Here is a 21,363-nt window from a genome sequence, read left to right on the forward strand (position 1 = left end):
TCTCCTGCCTCAACCTCCTGAGTAGCTGAGATTACAGGCGTGCACCACAATGCCCGGCTAATTTTTGTGTCTTTGGTAGAGACGGGGTTTCACCAAGTTAAACAGGTTGGTCTTGAACTCCTAACCTCAGGTGGTCCAATCACTTCGGCCTCCTAAAGTGCTAGAATTACAGGCGCGAGCCACCAAGCCTGGCCTTGGCTGTTTTTTCTTTGTTTCTTTGTTTCCTTTCTTTTTTGAGACAAAATCTCACTCTGTCACCCAGGCTAGAGTGCAGTGGTGCCTCAGCCTCCTGGGTAGCTGGGATTACAGGTGTGTGCTACCACACCTAGCTAATTTTTTGTATTTTTAGTAGAGACAGGGGTTCACCATGTTGGCCAGGCTGGTCTTGAACTCCTGGCCACAAATGATCCGGTTGCCTCAGCCTCCCAAAGTGTTGGGATTACAGGTGTGAACCACCATGCCCAGCCTCCAGAATTTCTGACCAACCAGCTTCAAGTTGGGGTTCTCATGACCTCCTCTTTGGGTTTGATTTTTTTATTATTTTTTTAATTTTTTATTGTTTTGAGATAGAATCCCACTCTGTCGCCCAGGCTGGAGTGCAGTGGCACGACCTTGGCTCACTGCAACCTCTGCTTCCTAGGTTCAAGCAATTCTCTTGCCTCACCCTCCCAATTAGCTGAGATTACAGGTGTGTACCACCACACTCGGTTAATTTTTTGTATTTTTATTAGAGACAGGGTTTCACCATGTTGGCCAGGCTGGTCTTGAACTCTTGACCTCAAGTGATCTGCCAAAGTGCTGGAATTATAGGCGTGAGCCGTCGCACCTGGCTCTTCGGGTCTGATGAATTTGCTGAAGCAGCTCATAATAGACAGGAGGACACTTACTTAGGTTGACTGGTTCATTGTCAAGGATATTGCATGGGATACAGATGAAGGGATACATTGAGTGAGATATGGGGGAAATAAGGGTCTTGGAGCTTCCATGCCATCCCTGGGCACCACCCTCCAGAAACTTCCATGGGTCAGCTATCTGGAAGTCCCTCAAACCCAGTCCTCTTGGGTTGTTATGGAAGCTTCATGCTGTCAGCATTTTTTCCCCCAGGATATCAAGCAGAACCCTCTCTGGGGACAGTCTTATGACTCACAGTTAGAAAAACGGGGGGAGATTAGAGGTCTGCCTTAGAGCAGGTGAAAAGAGGGCAGAAGAAGTCTGGAGAGAGTCTGTTTCCTGAGGCCTAATACACCCAACATTGTAACTAAAGACTGTAACAAGGGTCATGAGAGTTTGACCCAGGAACCATGCACGAAACCATATGTATAAAATACACCACAGGCCCTGTATTAGTGCGTCTTCACACTGCTGCTAAAGACCTTCCCAAGACTGGGTAATTTATAAAGAAAAAAAGGTGTAATGGACTCACAGTTCCACATGGCTGGGGAGGCCTCACAATCATGGCGGAAGGTGAAAGGTACATCTTACATGGTGGCAGGCAAGAGAGAATGAAAACCAAGCGAAAGGGGTTTCACCTTATAAAACCATCAGATCTCATGAGACCTATACACGACCACAAGAACAGTATGGGGGAAACCCCCCCATGATTCAGTTGTCTCCTACCGGGTCCCTCCCACAATGTATGGGAATCATGGGAGCTACAGTTCAAGATGAGATTTGGGTAGGGACACAGCCAAACCACATGAGGCCCCCAACCTAGGATGTTTGGAGCTGGCACAGATGACCCTCCTCCCTCTCCAGCTTGTGACCAAGCATCCAGTTCTCTGAACTTTGACCTCAAAGAGTCAAAACGTCTAATGTCCTGATTTACACAGACCTACATTCATTCCTAAATCTGCCATTTATCAGCTGCATTACCCTGGCTGGGCAAGTGAGTTCCTGAGACCTTAATTTCTTCACCTGCAAAAGAAAGATAATAACAAGTTGCCACATCATTGGTTATTCTAAGCATTAAATGAGAGTATTCATGAGAAGCACTCAGTAGGGGCCTGGCACCTGTTGGCGCTCAATAGATCATACCAGTTACTATCACTATTTAGGGTGAGGATAGGTGACCTTTGACCTCGGTGGGTCCATATTGTCCAGTGTTGACTGACTTCATCCCCACTCTCCACCCCAAGAAAATATCTTCTCTGTGAAGAAATACAGTCTGTGACCTTTGACCTCACCCTTCACCCCTGAGACAGCTGGCCTCTCCATTGTTTCCCCCTAAAACTCCAGATTCCAAGACCTTTAACCCCAGAGAATTTGTTTGAAAGTCTTGGCCTCAGGCCAGGTGTGCTGACTCACACCTGTAATCCCAGCACTTTGGGAGGCTAAGGTGGGCGGATCACCTGAGATCAGGAGTTCAAGACCAGCCTGACTAACATGGTGAAACCCTGTCTCTACTAAAAATACAAAAATTAGCCAGGCATGGTGGCAGGTGCCTGTAATCCCAGCTACTCGGGAGACTGAGGCAGGATAATCACCCGGGAGGTGGAGGTTGCAGCGAGCCGAGATTACACCATTGCACTCCAGTCTAGGTAACAAGAGCAAAACTCCATCTCAAAAAAAAAAAAAAAAAAAGGAAAGTCTTAGCCTTAGGCTCTGATTTTTTTGTAAGCAGTGCCTTGCTCTGTCACCCAGGCTAGAGTGCAGTGGCACAATCATAGCTCCGCCAAGCCCAGCCAAGCTCTGATCTTTCTAACCTTCCATGTTTGGCCTGTCAGTCTACATACACCCAGGTGCTCTGACTTCTGAACACCCAGGTTCAAAACTCATCTGCATTTGCCATTGGACCCCCTTGGTGCCCCAGATGCCTGGCATTTGACCCCCACCTCTACCCTTGAGCTGCAGACTGTCTTACTGTTGATACATCCTAGGCTCAAGATTTCCTTAAGTCTCCACTCCGTCTCTCCACAGGCTGATCTCCCAGATGAACTACCTGTGGGCACAGAGAATGTGCACAGACTCTTCACTTCTGGGAAAGACACTGAGGCAGTGGAGACAGATTTAGATGTAGCTCAGGTAAGGGCTGGCGTGGAAGGAGTAATCCTCAGCCCTCTGTTCTGGGGATCCACATATGTGGCTTTAGAGAAGGGTAGTGGGATGGGTAAAGGAATGAGTGGATGGATGGATGGAGGGAGGGATGGAAGGATGGAGGGATGGAGGGATGGACCACTGTATTTATTAGGTGGATGATGGTAGATGAATGGATGATGTTTAGGCAGATATTTTAATGGATGGACAGATGGATAGATGGATGGATGAATGTTTAGATGGATATTTTGATAGATGGATGAAAAATGAATGGGTGATATTTAAATGGATAATTTATTGAGTGCATAGATAAAATGACAGTGGCCAGATGTATTAGTTATCTATTGCTGTGTTACAAATTGCCTAAAAACTTAACACCTTAAAACAGCAAATATTATGTCACATGGTGACTGAGTATCAGAAATTCAGGAGCAAGTTAGCTGCTGGTTTTTGCTCAGAGTCTCTCATGAGACTGAAGTCAAACTCTCAGCCAGGGCTCCAGTCATTTGGGGTTAGAGGGTTTTCTTCCAAGCTCATACACATGAGGTTGTTGGCAGGCCTCAGTCCCTCACCCTGTTTTGTCTGGAGGCCTCAGTTCCTCATCACGTGAGCACAAAATGGCAGTTGGCTTCCCTAAGGCAAGCAATCCAACCAAGAGAGAAAGAAAGAAATGGGGAAGCAGAGAGACGGAAAGAACAAGTCCCAGACAGAAGACACAGTCTTTCATAGCCTACTCTCAAAAGTGACAAAGCCTCACTTCTGCCATATTGTTTTGGTCCTACAGATAAATCCTGTACACTGTGGGAGGCAGGCAATAGTATAAGAGTGTGAACATCAAGAGGCAGGGATCATTGGGAACTTCCAATGACCGATGTCCCTTCCTCAGGCAAAATACACTCACCCTCCTCTCAAAGCCCCCAGAGTCTCCCAAAGTTTCTTCCCATTACAGCACCAGCTTGAAGTCCAGAGTCTGATCATCTGAATCTAGTTTGCATGCTGGTGAAGCTCTTTAAGTACCATTCCTCTCAATATTTTGGCTTGTGGACTGCTGGAGACAAGTCATCTGTCACCCACATACTCAATATACAATGATAAGACAGGAATAGACACTACTATTCAAAAAGGAGCAGAAGAGGAGCATGCATGTATCCCTGGTCCATCCATGGGGGCAAATATCAGAAGTTCTTTCTTTTCCTTTTTTTTTTTAAATTGAGACAGAGTCCCCAGGCTGAAGTGCAGTGGTGCGATCTTGGCTCACTGCAATCTCTGCCTCGCTGGTTCAAGAGATCCTTCTGTCTCAGCCTCCCAAGTAGCTGAGATTACAGGTGCCTGCCACCACATGCAGCTAATTTTCTGTATTTTTTGTAGAGACGGGGTTTTGCCATGTTGGCCAGGCTGGTCTTGAACTCCTGACCTCGTGATTCACCCACCTTGGCCTCCCAAAGTGCTGGGATTACAGGCATGAGCCACCTTGCCAGCCCAGAAGTTCTTTCATTATAAAGAACTTTAGTAATGAAAAAGAATGTTTAAAAGTAGGGGCCGGGCGCGGTGGCTCACGCCTGTAATCCCAGCACTTTGGGAGGCCGAGGTGGGTGGATCACGAGGTCAAGAGATCGAGACCATCCTGGTCAACATGGTGAGACCCCATCTCTACTAAAAATACAAAAAATTAGCTGGGCATGGTGGCGCGTGCCTGTAATCCTAGCCACTCGGGAGGCTGAGGCAGGAGAATTGCCTAAACCCAGGAGGCGGAGGTTGCGGTGAGCCGAGATCGCGCCATTGCACTCCAGCCTGGGTCACAAGAGCGAAATTCTGTCTCAAAAAAAAAAAAAAAAAAAAAAAAGTAGAGACCAGGTCTTGCTATATAGCCCAGGCTAGTCTTGAACTCCTGGGATCAAGTGGCAGCTTTAACTTCCCACCTTGGCTTTCCAAAGTGCCGGGATTAGAGGTATGAGCCACTGTGCCTGGCCCAAGGGTGCTCTGCATTGCTCAGAGACAACTTCTTTTTTTTGAGATAGAGTCCCACTCTGTCACCCAAGCTGGAATGCAGTGGCGTGATCTCGGCTCACTGAAACTTCTAACTCCCAGGTTCAAATGATTCTCTGGTCTCAGCCTCCTTACTAGCTGGGACTACAGGTGCCCACCACCACGCCAGGCTAATTTTTGTATTTTTATTAGAGGGGGATTTCACCAGGCTGGCTCAGAGACGATTCTTAATAATAGCATCATTAGCCATCTGAGGGCTCCTGCAGTCAGCCAAGCTCAAGGTTAATGGCATGGTTCTCCTGAACACCAAGTCTGCCCAAGGCTTCTGACATCAGCCACGAGTTTGAAGGTCCCCAGAGCCACCTTCGCTTTAGACCAGCTGCCCACCAGTGTGGAGATACCCAGACTCCTGTAGACTCCCTCAGGCTTGATAACTTGCTAGAGGTGTTCATCTACTCAGAAAGTGCTATACTTAGGATTGTAGCTTTATTATAACAAAAGAATACAAATCAGAAACAGACAAAGGAAAATATTCATAGGTGGAATCTGGGACTGGAGGGTCGCAAATGGAAAGTTTTCTTGTCCTCAGGGACGTTATCCTTCCAGCATTGATATGTAGCAATATGTGCAGAGTAATGCCAACTCAGGAAGCTCACCAAAGCATCAGTGTTCAGAGTTTTCATTGGGGTTTCATCGCATAGGTATGATTGAGCAAATTGCTGTCCATGTCATTGAATTCGGTCTCCAATGCCACCCCTACCTTCCCTGGATCAGGCTGATTGTGTGTGGACCAAAGCCCCAACTCTTTCATCACGTGGTCATTCTTTCTGCATGGTCAGCCTCCATCCTGAGTTATCTCATCGGCATAAACCACCTAGGGGTTCACCATGAGTCAGCCGGTTAGCATGAACTATCCAAAGGACCCGCAATGAGTAGCAAAGACACTGCTATCACTCAGGAAATTCCAAGGGTTTAGAAGTTCCCTTCTAGGAGCTGGGACAACAGACCTCGCTTTGGGTAAAGTTATTCACTACACGAGGAGGTTGAGAATCTTCGAAACCTTCAAGTCCTCTCTCTTTCATGTTTAACATTCCTTCTCTCTCTCTCTCTTCTCTTGCCTTTTACTGTAAGTAACAAGAAGAAATCAGGAAGTCTCTCCAACACTCTGGCTGGAAATCTCAGCCACATCACCTGGTGTATTTGTTATATTTCCTACTTTCCACATCGCTCCAGGCCACTACAGGATAAACATTCTCTTCCCTCTGGTTTCAGTAATGTTTCTCACTTCTCTGTAATCTCTCACTGAGCTTTCTTAATGTAATATTCGGATTTTGACCAATGGTTTCTTTGAGGCATTTAGGATTTATTTCTTCCTTCCTTTCTCTTTCTTTCTTTCTCTCTCTCTTTCTTTCTTTTTTTTTTTGATGGAGTCTTGCTCTGTTGCCAGGCTGGAGTGCAGTGGCACAATCTTGGCTCACTGCAACCTCCACGTCCTGGGTTCAAGCGATCCTTCCGCCTCAGCCTCCCGAGTAGCTGGGACCACAGGTGTGTGCCACTGCACCCAGCTAACTTTTGTATTTTTAGTAGAGACGGTGTTTCACCATGTTGGCCAGGATGGTCTTGATCTCTTGACCTTGTGATCTGCCCACCTCCATCTCCCAAAGTGCTGGGATTACAGGCAGGAACCACCATGCCCTGCCCTTTCTTTCTTTCCGTGTCTCACTCTGTCACTCAGGCTAGACTGCGATTGTGTAATCATGGCTCACTGCAACCTCAAACTCTTGGGCTCAAACAATCCTCCCACCTCAGCCTCCTGAATAATTAGAACTACAGGCATGGGCCACCACACCTGGCTAACTGTTTTCATTTTTGTGGAGATACGAGTCTCGCTATGTTACCCAGACTGGTCTTGAACTTCTAGCCTCAGGTGATTCTCCCGACTCAGCCTCCTAAAAGCTCTGGGATTACAAGTGTGAGCTACCATGCCTCTGACTCAATTTGGGATTTCTCTAACATCCTCTTCAGAGAGTCCCTATACCCATTTTTATAGATGAGGAAACTGAAGCTCAGACTGTTGGCCGCAGGCACAGAACTCAGAAGTGGTGGTGCGATGACTTCAGCCTAGGTCCACCCAAGTCCAAGGCTCTTGCTCTTACTTCCCTCCTGCCCTCCACAGGATGCTGATGCTCTGGATTTGGAGATGCTGGCCCCCTACATCTCCATGGATGACGATTTCCAGCTCAACGCCAGCGAACAGCTACCCAGGGCCTACCACAGACCTCTGGGGGCTGTCCCCCGGCCCCGTGCTCAGAGCTTCCATGGCCTGTCGCCTCCAGCCTTTGAGCCCTCCCTGCTGCCCCGCTGGGGGAGTGACCCCCGGCTGAGCTGCTCCAGCCCTTCCAGAGGGAACCCCTCCGCATCCTCTCTCATGGCTGGGGCTCGGAAGAGGTGAGCCATAATAAAGGGGGAATGTCAGGGGAGCATCCCCTCACCCCATCTTGCCCCTGCCTCCTGCCTCAGCCTCATCTCTCAGCATTTCTTTAACCCTGATCTCTGCTCCAGCCAGGCCTTCAGTGGGCCCACCATGCTCCAAGTTTATGCCCATCTCTATGCCTTTGAAGTGCCCTCCACTGCTCTCACTGTTTATCCAAATCCCACCTTTCAACCAGAGGGCTCTCTCCTTTGGAACATAGTTCTATCTGATCTAGTGATAATTTTTGTCAGAGTTTAGAAGACATTGCCACCATGTCGGAGAAACTATCTAACGTGAGTGTGGTGATGCATGCCTGTAGTCCCAGCTACTTGGGAGGCTGAGGTAGGAGGATCACTAGAGCCCAGGAGTTCAAGGCTACAGTGAGCTGGGATTGTGCCACTGCCTCAGCCTGGGCAACAGTGAGACCCTGTCCAAAAAAAAAAAGATGAAAGAAAGAGCAGAGAGAGAGGAAGGAAAGAAGGGAGAGAGGGAGAGAGGCGAAGGAAAATAAAAAGAAACTGTCTAGAACTATGTTGCAAGCATGTGCTCACTTCGAATCCAGAGTGGTTTCTGCTTTTATGGATACATCTTGGCATCTCCCAAGGCACCCAGCTTGGTGCTGGCTATAAAGTGGGTACCTGATAAAGACTTATAAAATGAGGGATGGATGGAATTATTAATGAATATTGTTGTCACTTTTTTGGGTGGACAGGTGGTTGGATGGAGGGGTGGATGGAAGGACAGATGGATGGACATATAGATAAAAGGGTATACGTATGCACATGTGGATGGATGGATGGATGTCTGAGTAGACAGAAGGATGGATGGATGGATGAGTTAATGAGTGGCTGGAGGGAAGGAAGGATGGATGAATGGATTAATGGATGGATGGATCAATGAATTAATGGATGGATAGCAGATGGATGGTGAATGGATGTATGGATGGATGGATCAATGGATTAATGGATGATGGCAGATGGATGGTGGATGGATGGCACATGGATGGATGGATGGATCAATGGATAGATGGATGGATGGATGAATGGATAGATAGATGGATGGTGGATGGTAGTTGGACGGCAAATGGATGGATGGATAGATGAATGGATGGATGGAGGATGACTGGGTGGATAGAAGTATGAATAGATAGATGGAGGACAACTAGGTGGATAAATGGAAGGATAGATGGATGGAGGTTGTTTGGGTGGGTGGGTAATGGTTTATTGGATAAATGAGAAGATGGATTGGTAGATGGATGAATGGTGAATGGATGGATGGCAGATGGATGCTGGATGGACAGTGGATGGATAGGTGGATGGATAGATGGATGGATGGATGGATGGGAGATGGTGGATGGACAGCAGATGGATGGATGGATGGATGAATGGATGGATGGTAGATTGAATGGTGAATGGATGGATGGGAGATGGATGATGGATAGACAGTGGATGGATGGAGGGATGGATGGATGGGAGAGAGTTGGTGGATAGACAGCAGATAGACGGATGGATGGATGGTGGATGGCTGGGTGTGTAGAAGGATGAATGGATAGATGCAGGACAACTAGGTGGATAAATAGGTGGTTGAATGGAAGGATAGATGGATGGAAGCTGGGGGATGGATTATTGGATAAATGAGAAGGATTGGTGGATGGATGGATGGACTGGTGGGTGTATGAGCAATAATAGGTGCTCAAGGGAGTGAACAAATGCTCATCACCTGCTTACATTGTGACCCGCACTTGCCCAGGTGTGCTGTGTCCTAAGATTCTTGCCTGTTTTCCTCCAGGACCCTGGCCCAGAGCTCAGAAGGCGAGGATGAGGGAGTGGAGCTGCTGGGAGTGCGACCTCCCAAAAGATGCCCCAGCCCAGAACCTGGAAACTTTCTGCTGTTTCCCCTCAGCCTGGTGTGTTGCGGGATTAATGGGATTTTCTGGCCCTCATTAGCTAGCTGGCTTAAATCTCCTGTTTTATAAGTAGGAAACCAGAGAGGGGCACAGGCTGGTTGAGAGTCATACTGAAGATCAGTGGGCCAGCTGAGGCTGGGGCCTGATTGTCTAGTTTCACTAATGGGTACTAAGAAGCTCTGCAGTGAGCTGAGATCGTGCCACTGCATTCCAGCCAGGGGTGACAGAGTGAGACCTTGTCTCAAAAAAAAAAAAAAAAAAAAAAAAATATATATATATATATATATATATATATATACACAGTAAGTGCAAAGAAGGAAAATTGAACAGGATAAGGGGAGACATGGCATGTGGTTGGTATCTGCAGGCCTCTTCTCTGTTCCCATGGGACCCTCTCACAAAACTAAAATAGGTCTTGGCTTTGGATTACTAGTGCAGAGTTCAAAGTACAGACACTAGAAAGACTGACCTGGGTTCAAGTCCCAGGTCTGCCACCCAGTAACTGAGACCTTGGGCAGGTGACATCAGCACATGGAGCCTCAGTTTCCTCATCCAGAAAGTAGGAACAGTTCTATCTCAGGGGACTGCCGTGAGAATTAAAGGAAAAGAGGCGCTTAGCTGACGCTCAGTGTGGTGTACGAAAACAAGCCAAATGGCCGGGCGCGGTGGCTCATGTCTGTAATTCCAGCAATTTGGGAGGCCGAGGTGGGCGGATCATCTGAGGTCAGGAGTTCAACACCAGCCTGGCCAACATGATGAAACCCCATATCTACTAAAAATACATAAATTAGCCGGGTGTTGTGGCGGGCACCTGTAATCCCAGCTACTTGGGAGGCAAAGACAGGAGAATCGCTTGAACCCAGGAGGCGGAGGTTGCAGTGAGCCGAGACCATGCCACTGCACTCCAGCCTGGGCAACAAAGAACAAAACTCCATCTCAAAAAAACAAACAAACCAAACAAAAGCAGCCTCCCCACAGTGTCCCTCCTCCTGTCTCTCCCCAGCTATTCATTCTGCATGGCAGCAACCACAGTGCCCTTTTTCAAAGCCTGGGCAAGGTGCAGTGGTTCCCACCTGTAATCCCAGCACTTAGGGAAGCCAAGGCAGGAAGATCACTTGAACCCAGGAGTTCAAGACCAGCCTGGGCAACATAGTGAGATGCCGTCCTCTACAAAAAAAAAAAAAAAAAAAAAAAAAAAAAATTAATATTAATATTAAAAAGTTAACCAGGTGTGGTGGCATGTGCCTGTAGTTCCTGCTACTCTGGAGTCTGCCCTGAGAGAGGTTCACCTGAGCCTGGAAGGTCAAGGCTGTAGTGAGCCTGTGATCGTGCCACTGCACTCCAGCCTGGATGACAGCACAAGACCCTGTCTCAAAAACTTAAAAACAAAAAAGCCAGCCTGGACTATGTCACTTCTACAAGGCCTCCCTCTAGGACCTTTCATGGCTCCCTAGTGCTTACAGTAGTGCCTTGGTTCTTCGCTCTGCAAATGTTTGAATGTGAGATGTGGTTGTTAATATAACAGTTTACAGGCCAGACGCAATGCCTCACACCTGTAAGCCGGGTAGTTTGGGAGGATGAGGTGGGAGGATCACTTGAGGTCAGGAGTTCAAGACCAGCCTGGCCAACATGGTGAAACCCTGTTCTTACTAAAAATACAAACATTAGCTGGGAGTGGTAGTGTACACCTGTATTTCCAGCTACTCAGGAGACTGAGGCACAAGAATTGCTCAAACCCAGGAGGCAGAGATTGTGTAGTGAGCCAAGATTGTGGCATTGTATCCCAGCCCGGAGGACAGAGTGACATTCTGTCTCAGAAAAAAAAAATATATATATATTATATATATAATATAAAAGCAATATATTATATATTATATATAATATAAAATAATATATACTATATATAAATATATTATATAAATTATATAAATATATATTAATGCATACAATATATAATATATATTATATAATATTTTATTATATATTATATAAAATACATATTTTATGTGTGTATGTGTGTATATATGTGTGCATATGTTATTATCTCATGGTATATGTTATACATATGTATTATATGTGTATATACATATATGACAGCTTACACTTATTAAGTGCCTCCCATGTACCAGACACTGACTGCACTAAATTCCTTGCATGACTAACTTATTTAATCCTCACAACTAGTATTGAAATATTCTTGTTACTATTACACACATTTATGCAAATGAAGTTAAACCACTGTATCAGAGTCTGGGCAGGAAAGGTAGCCCCGTCAGATGGAGCGTTGAGGATTTAATAACAGGACTGTTGAAAAAAGTGTTAACATAGTGCAGGGAAATCAACAAGGCTGGTACAGTACCCTGGGCACGCATGGGAAGTAAGCACCAGCCTTGGCCTGAAGTTGCAGGACGGGTGGTCACCAGATCCTGCAGTGGGTGGAGTCCAGCTAATACAGGCTGACACCTTCCATGGAGGAGACCACCAACCCACAAAGAAGAATAAATACCCCACCTGCTGGTATCTCCTGTGAGCTCACCAACAGGAACACACGGAGCAAAGTTGCAGGCTGTTACAGCCCCTGCGCACAGGTCCTCGGGCAGGGAGGAAGAAGGAGAAGAGGGAACAAGGCTCTGGGGGAGGACAGGGACTGACCCAAAGTCATGCCACTTCCAGGTGGCCACTGGATCCCAGCAGCCCTTAACCACTGCACCATCTTGTCTCTGGATCTTCCTCCCTTCCTCCCTTCTTCCCTTCTTTTCTTCCTTCCCTCCATCCCTCCCTTTCTCCTTCCCTTCCTTTCTTCTCTTTCTCTTACTTTTCTTTCACTCTCCTTTCTTTCTCTTTCCTTCTTTCTTTCTCTCCTCTCTCTCTCTCTCTCTCTCTCTTTCTTTCTTTTCAATGGAGTCTCACTCTGTCACCCAAGCTGGAGTGCAGTGACACGATCTTGGCTCACTACAACCTCCTCCTCCCAGGTTGAAGCAATTCTCCTGCCTCAGCCTCCCAAGTAGCTGGGATTACAGACGAGCACCATCACGAACCTGGCTAATTTTTGTATTTTTAGTAGAGAAGGGGTTTCACCATGTTGGCCAGGCTGATCTTGAACAACTAACCTCGAATAATCTGCCCACCTCAGCCTCCCAAAATGCTGAGATTGCAGACGTGAGCCACCGTGCCTAGCTTCTTTTGTTTTTAAATTTTTTTGTAGAGATAGGGTTTCATTATGTTGCCCACGCTAATCTCAAACTCCTGACCTCAAGTGATCCTCCCACCTTGGCCTCCCAAATTACAGGCATGAGCCACTGTGGTTGGCCTTATTTTTTATTTATTTTATTTTATTTTTGTTATTATTATTTTTTTTTTTTTTAGAGATAGGGTCTCTGTCACCCAGACTGGAATGCAGTGACACTATCATAGCTCACTGTAACCTCAAACTCCTGGTCTCATGGAATCCTCTCACCTCAGCCTCCTAAGTAACTGGGACTACAGGCACGTGCCACCACACTCAGCTAATTTTTAAATTATTGGTAAAGATGAGCTCTCACTATCTTGCCCAGGCTGGTCTCAAACTTTTGGGCTTAAGCGATCCTCCCACCTCAGCCTCCCAAAGTACTGGGATTACGGCCACTGTGCCCAGCTATGGCTTGGATACTGATGATGATAATGATGGGTGGTGGTGGTTTTGTCCCTCTCTCCCACAGAGTTTCCTTCTGACAGGAGGACCAGCCCCAGGGAGCCTGCAGGACCCCAGCACCCCGCTCCTGGACCTGAATGAGCCCCTGGGTGAGTAGCACCCTTTCCCCTGGGAGGTATAAGAGGGATGGAGCCATTCCAAAGGTGCTGGGGGACTATCAGTGCTTGGAGATGACCTTGGTGGAAATGGCAGCTCCTGTCTCTTCTCTCTTCTCATGGGCACTGTGGAGGAGTGGGGAAGAGAGACCCTAAGGGAGGTAGGGGCTCTCCAAGGCTGCCCTTTGGGGTGGAAGCCAAGCCCCGGCCCGAGACTAGATCTCTGGAGCCTACATGCCCATGATCACACTTTATTATCATTTATTTATTTATTTTTGAGACAAAGTCTTGCTCTGTCGCCCAGGCTGGAATGCAGTGGTACAATTTCAGCTCACAGCAACTTCCACCTCCTGCGTTCCAGTGATTCTCCTGCCTCAGCCTCTCAAGTAGTTGGGATCACAGGTGTGCACCACCACACCCAGCTAATTTTTGTATTTTTTGTAGAGACAGGGTTTCGCCATGTTGGCCAGGCTGGTCTCGAACTCCTGACCTCAGGTGATCTGCCTGCCTCAGCCTCCTAAAGTGCTAGGTTTACAGGTGTGAGCCACTGCATCCAGGCTAAAAATGTTTTTAGATGTTAAAAAAAAAAGTTTTAAAGGAAATGTCTGCCGTGTGGCTATCGTGGTGATGGTGCTTCCCACAGCCCCTCCACAGAGCATGAGGCAAGCTGTCATTTTACAGTACAACTATCAAAAGCCATAGCTTCACTTGAAACCTCCATGTATCAGCCAGAGGAATCTTTTCAGAGCCTGAATCTGACCCTGGCCCTCCTCTGCTCAAAGCCCTTCCATGGCTCCCTAACGCCCTTCAAAGAAAGATCAAGCTCCTCACTTGAACTTAGATCCCTGCAGGGTCTGATCTCTGCTACATCTGGGACCACACTGTGCTCTGTTTCAGCCACAGTCACTGTCTTTCAGTTTATTCCTTCCTTCATGCGTGTAACAAATATTTATAGAGCATGCAGTAAGCACCAGGCATAGTTCTAGGGGCTGGAGACACGTTGTGAACAAAATGCATAGAAATCTCTGCCCTTGTGGAGCTGACATTCTAGTGCAGGAGACAGACCGTAACAAAGAAACCAGTACAAGAGCCAGGCACAGTGCCTCACGCCTGTAATCCCAGGACTTTGGGAGTCAAAAGTGGGAGGATCGCTTGAGGCTAGGAGCTTGAGACCAGCCTGGACAGTATAGCAAGCCCTTGACTCCACGAGATGGAGTCATGCCCTGTCACCCAAGCTGGAGTACACTGGTGCAATCTCAGCTCAATGCAACCTTCACCTCCTGGGTTCAAGCGATTCTCCTGCCTCAGCCTCCCGAGTAGGCATGTACTACCACACCCGGCTAATTTTTGCATTTTTAGTAGAGATGGGGTTTCGCCATGTTGGCCAGACTGGTCTTGAACTCCTGACCTCAGGTGATCCAACCACCTTGGCCTCCCAAAGTGCTGAGATTACAGGTGTGAGCTACCACACCTAACCTAAATTTTTTTTTTAAATTGGCTGGTGCATGTCTTTAGTCCTAGCTACTCTGGAGGCTAAAGTAGGAGGATCACTTGAGCCTGGGAGTTCAAGGCTGCAGTGAACTATGATGGTGCCACTGTGCTCCAGCCTGGGCAACATAGCGAGACCCTGTCTCAATTAAAAAAAAAAAAAAAAAGTCCAAGAGGGCTGGGCAAGTGCCTTGGGAGGCGATGGAGGGGAGGATCAGTTGAGACAAGGAGCTTGAGACCAGCCTGGGAAACATGGCAAGACCTGGTCTTTAGGAAAAAAATTTGAAAACCAGGTGGGTGTGGTGGCACGCACCTGTTATCCTAGTTTCTTGGGAGGCTGAGATGGGAGGATTGCTTAAGGCCAGGAGTTCGAGGCTGCAGTGAACTGTGACTGTACCACTGTACTCCAACCTGGGTGACAGAGTGAGACCCTGTCTCTATTTATTTATTTTCACATTTTCATTTTCTTTCTCTTTCTGTCTTTTTTTTTTTGAGACAGGTTCTTGCTCTGTCATTCTCGTCTCACTGCAACCTTAATGTCTCTTGGCTCAAGCGATCCTCCCACCTCAGCTTCCCCAGTAGCACCAACAAGTTTGGCTATTTTTTTTTTTTTTTTTTTTTTTTTTTTTAGTAGAGATAGGGTTTCACCACGTTGCTCAGGCTGATCTTGAACTCCTGAGCTCAAGCAGTCCACTCACCTTGATCTTCCAAAATGCTAGGATTACAGGCATGAGCCACCACTCAGGCCCCTGGCTCTATTTAAATGAATAAACAGGCCAGGTGTGGTGACTGTTTATTGGTTTAAATAGAGCCCATTATGCCTGTAATCCCACCACTTTGGGAGGCTAAGTCGGGTGGATAATCTAAGGTCAGGAGTTCAAAACCAGCCTGGCCAACATGGCGAAACCCCATTTCTACTAAAAATAGAAAAATCAGCCAGGTGCGGTGGCTCATGCCTGTAATCCCAGCACTTGGAGAGGCTGAGTGGGCAAATTACAAGGTCAGGAGTTCAAGAGCAGCCTGGCCACGATGATGAAACCCTGTCTCTACAAAAATACAAAAATTAGCCAGGTGCAATGGTGGGCACCTGTAATCCCAGCTACTCAGGAGGCTAAGACAGGAGAACTGCTTGAGCCTAGGAGACGGCGGTTGCAGTGAGCCGAGATCACGCCATTGTACTCTAGACTGGGTGACAGAGCAAGACTCTGTCTCAAAAAAAAAAAAAAAGAAGTATGATCAGGGTGGTTTCATTGAGGAGATGATAGTTGAGCAAAGATGTGGAGTGGCCCTGATGATATCGGGGGAAGAGTGTCCCAGGCAGAGAGAATGGCAAGTCCAAAGGCCCTTAGGCAGGGACTATATCTGCCTTTTTGGGGGTGGGGGAACTGTATCTTGCTCTGTTGCCCAGGCTGGAGCACAGTGGTGCAATCACAGCTCACTTCAGCCTTCAACTCCTGCGCTCAAGTGATCCTCCCATCTCAGTCTCCGTCGTAGCTGGGACTACAAGTACACTTCATCACATCTGGCTAATTTTTTAATTTCTGTAAAGAGGTCTTGTTATGTTGGGTAGGCTGGTCTCAAACTCCTGGGCTCAAGTGATCCTCCTGCCTCAGCCTCCCAAACTGCTGGGATTGTGCCTGGCTGTATCTGTCTTATTTGGGGAAAAGCAAGACCAGTGTAGCTGAAGCAGAGAGGAGAGAAAGGTGAGGGCTGACTGCATGGAGCCTCTGTGGGGCATTGTGATGTCTTTAAAGTCATCATAATGGAGGAGGCTGCCTCAGGGCCTGATATCCTGATCCTTCTGCCTGGAATACTTTTCCCTCTGTTCTGTGCCATGTTACCACATCCTTTAGATCTCAGATCAAATATGACTCCTTCCACAAAGCCCCCCTCACTTCATACGCTCGTGGCTTATAACACTCCATAACATAATTACGCAGGCCTCTGGGTCATCATTTGATTGCTGTCTGTCTTCTCCTTTGGGTACGAGACCTTTGAGGGCAGGGGCCGGGGCTATCTTGGTTCCTGCTGTATTCTTCTTTGTGCACATGGGTGGGTGGTGGCTGAGCACAGAGGGGGTTCTCTGCACATATTGGTGAATGAGGAGCTAAGATTCAAGCACTCACACTGTGCCTACTTCCTGCACCTGATCCAGTTGGCACTTCTCACTGGAATGTCCGTCTCACAGGGGCAGGGGCAGGGAGTGTCATCCATCCATCCTGTTCCTGCTGTGTCGCTAGCACCCGGCACAGTGCCTGACACAAAGTGGATACTCAGTAAATGTGTTGGGGTTTTTTGTTGTTTTTTAGGCAGGTTCTCACCTTGTCACCCAAGCTGGAGTGCAGTGGCACAAACAGTTCACTGCAGCCTCAACCTCTTGGGCTCAAGCGATCCTCCTACTTCAGCCCCCACAAGTCGCTGCGCCTACAGGCATGTGCCATCACACCTGGCTAATTTTTGTATGTTTTGTAGAGATGAGATTTTTCCATGTTGCCCAGGCTGGTCTTGAACTCCTAAGTTCAAGCAGTCCATCCGCCTCAGCCTCCCAAAGTGCTGGGATTATTGACATGAACCACTGCGCCCAACAGCAAATATGTTTTGAATGAGTAAATTCTCATAAATGAAGTAGGTGTGAGTATCCTGGTTTCCCAAGTAACAACAGCTGACTTAACTGTACTCTCACCAGTACTAGTTATGGTTCAGAGCACCTTCCATGGATGTACTCACTGATTCTTCGTTACAGCCCTGAGAGGGAGGCGCTGTTATTAGCCCATCTTACAGATGAGGAAACTGAGGCACAGAGAGGTGAAGTCACCTGCCCCAGGTCACACAGCAAATAAATAGCAATGCCTGGATTCCAACTAGGGAGCATCTGGCTCTGGACTCGGGTTCTTCACGGCAGCCCTGAACATCCCAGAGAGGTTCAGAGAGTGGAACGTGCCCAAGATGTCACTACTGTTTGAATCCAGGCAGGCCTGCTTCGCCACCCAGGCTTTTAACTCCCAGGAAGGGAAGATGGGTTGGGGTTATGGTTGTCCGATGATTTATATTTCATCTTTTCATTTGTCATTTCTCTTTCATCTTTGCAGGCCTGGGCCCCTCACTGCTCTCTCCATACTCAGACGGGGACACCGACCAGCCCCGGGGCCACTTCCAGCCAGCGGCAGGCTCGGGCCAGGCTGACTGAGCCAGCTCCTCTCCCCATCTCCCTTCTTCTCCCCCAGAAAGGACCTCAACCACACTCCAAGCCGGCAGCCGACGCACAGGATGGGGGCACCAGGAGAGGGCCCCTCTCTCCTCTAAGTGCCCCCCTGCCCACCTCGGGCCTACCTCAGCCCTCACCCCTCTGCCTGCTCCCAATCTGGGGACTCTTTGGGGTGGTCTCAGCTCAGTGACCTCTGGGAGGGGGTCCCTGCCTCCTCCTCCTCCTCTCAGGATTTCTCTTGGGGTTCTCAATACTTGGTTACCTCATTATCCCTTTCTCTGCCTCTTTTGGCTTTATTTTGGGGAATTAGGGGTGGGGAGGGTTAGGGGGTCGGGTCTGTGTTTCCAGGTTCTGGAGAGAACGATGATCCACAGGTCACCGTGATCATGTTTCCTTCTATCCTTCTTGTATTTTTTTTTATTTTTGTCTATTTCATAATATGGTTTTTAATCACAATGAATTGCCTGGGGTCTGTAAGAATGTGGGACTCTGATCTTTCCCCCCCCCTCAGGTGTCAGTGGGGGCAGGCTCTGGGCTAGACCTTACCCCCAGCAACTTCCCATTGAGGCCAAAGCCCCCTACGCTGCCCGTCAGCTCTGCCTGCCCCTTCCGTTCTGGGCTTCCTGCTGCCCCAGCTTTGCCTGGACACTGACTTCATTCATAGTTCTCCCACTTCATCTGCTTCCAAACTATGCAACCTGCAACGTGCTCCCGTTCTGTCCTCTATAACCTCTGATCTACACTGGTTCTGGACCACACAACCTCCAGCATGGTCTGGTTTAGACCTCACCTTCTTCTTCTTCTTTTTTTTTTGAGATGGAATCTTGCTCTGTCGCCCAGGCTGGAGTGCAGTGGTGTGATTTCAGCTTACTGCAGTCTCCTGGGTTCAAGTAATTCTCCTGCCTCAGCCTCCCAAATAGCCGGGACTACAGGTGCATGCCACCACGCCTGACTAATTTTTGTATTTTAAGTCGAGAGGGGATTTCACTTGTTGTCCAGGCTGGTCTTGAACTCCTGACTGCAAATGATTTACCTGCCTTGGCCTCCCAAAGTGCTGGGAAAACAGGCTCGAGCCACTGCACCTGGCTCTGACTTGATCTTGTAATAACCAGTTCTAGAACCAGATCATGCTCTAGTTCTCCTAGATTCTGAACCTATGACCTGCTCCACTCACTAGTTCTGGACTGAACAACTTCTAGACCTTGCTGCCTCTGGGGCCCTCTGATTCAGCATCTGGTGATCTGCTATTTCTCTGGTTCTAGAACTGACTTACAAGTGTCTTCTGACTCTAGACTTCATCCCATAAATTCTCTTGGCTCTAGACTTCATAATTTCTAGACTCCTCTTTACTCAAGATCTGACTCCAAATTACCTGGGGTCTAGAATTCAGCCTTCAATATCTTCTAAAAGCAGACTTTGCCTTATACATTTCCCTGGTTTTAGATATTACAACCCTCAACTCCTGATTCTAGATCTTATGGCTTCCGAATCTCTCTGGTTCTAAAACTCAGACTTTAGGCTTTTTATTTTTTCTTTTTTTATTTAAAAAAATAGAGATGGGGTTTTGCCATGTTGCCCAGGCTGGTCTCGAACTCCTGAGCTCAAGCAGTTCTCCCTCCTTGGCCTCACCAAAGTGCTGGGACTTCAGGCATGAACCACTGAGCACAGCCAGGCTTTTTCTAATTCTAGACTTTATTCTATAAATTCCTCTGCTTCTAAGCCTGACAGCTTCCAACTGCCTTTGATTTCAGATCCAAATTCCTCTGGTTCTATAATTCAGCCTCCAAATGCTTTTGATTCTGGAATCTAGACTTTGCCCTATAGAGTCCTCTGGTTCTGAATCTTATAACCACAACTCTCTAATTCCAAACCCCACCCTCCTAAATATATTCTGAGCTTCCCCACCCACTGAGTTTACCCCAGTTTCAACCTTCAGTCTTAAGTCTTCCCATTCCAGGCCCCTGCCCTCTAGGCTGTGCTGCTCCTGGACTTAACGCCTCTCCATTCTCATTGCCTACAAGTTCTGTGTCCTAGAACCCCCTCCACTTTCCACCTCAGCCCTCCAGACATGCACTTACCTTGACTTTACCCCAGATGTTTGGGGCACCTGGGGTTCCCTCACCCTTTGGGGAGCTTGCAATCCAAAGACTTCTCCAGCTCCACAGGCACACGCACAGACACAGCACTGTCTGCAGATTTCGGGTTGGGGAGAGAGGCCAGGACCCCTCAGCTCTCTGCCACCATCTCTGTGCTTCCCTTACCCCACAGCTTTCTTTCTACAAATAGTGCTGTTCTTGGTCTCCCACGGGAAAATGCCTCCCCCTCTTAGCCCCATTTACCCCCTTTTTGGAAGGTACTGCTCACTCTGTTTTGTCGGGGGTGGCCTGTCCAGATTGGTGCCATGGGGGGCCTGACCCCTCCCTCCCTCCCACAGGAGGTAATGTGGGCCCTAAATGGAGGGAATTGTGCTGGGCTAGGGACTGGACCAGCCATGCTGGCTCTGAAACTCACCAGTCTCTATACCACCATAAAGACCTCACCTTGGCAGGCACCAGAGCTCTGTGTATTGACTCATCTTTTGGATGTCCTCTGGGAGTGTGGGTGCAGTGAGTGGCTGGGTGTCCACGTTACTCTTTCTTTCTTTTTCTTTTTCTTATTCAGATGGAGTCTCCCTCTGTTTCCCAGGCTGGAGTGCAGAGGCATCATCTCAGCTCACTGCAACCTCCACCACCCAGGTTCAAGCGATTCTCTTGCCTCAGCCTTCTGAGTAGCTGGAATTACAGACATGTGCCACTATGCCCAGCTAATTTTTATGTTTTTGGTAGACACGGTTTCACCACGTTGGTCAGGCTGGTCTCGAACTCCTGACTTCAGGTGATCTGCCCGTCTTGGCCTCCCAAAGTACCAGGATTGCAGGCATAAGCCACCGTGTCCAGCCCTTTCTTTTTTTCTTTGGAGACAGGGTCTCACTATCTCACCCAGGCTGGAGTGCAGTGGTACAATCACGGCTCTCTGCAGCTTCCTGGGATCAAGCAATCCTCCCATCTCATCCTTCCCAGTAGCTGGGACTACAGGCACATGCCACCAGGCCCAGCTAATTATTTTCATTTTTTGTAGAGACAGAACCTTGCCATGTTGCCCAGACTGGTCTCAAACTCCTGGGCTCAAGCGATCCTCCTGCCTCAGCCTCCCAAAGTTCTAGGATTATAGGCTTGAGCCACCACACCAGCCCCGTGCTACTTTCTGATTCTGTGTGTGTGTGTGTGTGTGTGTGCACGCACACTTGTGTACCCACATTGTCATTCTGTGTATGTGTGTGGGTCTCTATGACATTCTGTGAAACTGTGTTGCAGGGGGTTGTGATTCCTTCTACATATGCATATTAGTATCTGGGTGAAATGATTCTGCCTTATATGTGTTTCTGGTTACTTTGGGTTTCTCTTCTTCTGAGTGTGGAAGGTGCTCTGATTTTTTTTTTTTTTTTTT

The 21,363-nt window shown here is 47.9% G+C and overlaps 1 protein-coding gene across 9 annotated transcripts in view; it reads left to right on the forward strand.

The window, feature by feature from the left end:
* The window catches only part of HIF3A (hypoxia inducible factor 3 subunit alpha), a 44,197-nt gene extending 23,764 nt beyond the window's left edge, over positions 1-20,433 (forward strand). For 8 of the 9 annotated variants that reach the window (XM_078360201.1, XM_078360203.1, XM_035284829.2 and 5 more), the window contains 5 exons: positions 2,917-3,021; positions 7,196-7,467; positions 9,281-9,398; positions 13,097-13,178; positions 17,762-20,433. In XM_078360201.1, the coding sequence (XP_078216327.1) occupies positions 2,917-3,021; positions 7,196-7,467; positions 9,281-9,398; positions 13,097-13,178; positions 17,762-17,859 (675 nt within the window). In that variant the 3' untranslated portion in view covers positions 17,860-20,433. The remainder of the gene's footprint in view (positions 1-2,916; positions 3,022-7,195; positions 7,468-9,280; positions 9,399-13,096; positions 13,179-17,761) is intronic. The other variant, XM_054250504.2, reaches the window with a different exon arrangement.
* Positions 20,434-21,363: the final 930 nt, after the last annotated feature.

This window comes from Callithrix jacchus, chromosome 22 (genome assembly GCF_049354715.1).
Source record: "Callithrix jacchus isolate 240 chromosome 22, calJac240_pri, whole genome shotgun sequence".
Lineage (NCBI taxonomy): Eukaryota > Metazoa > Chordata > Mammalia > Primates > Cebidae > Callithrix > Callithrix jacchus.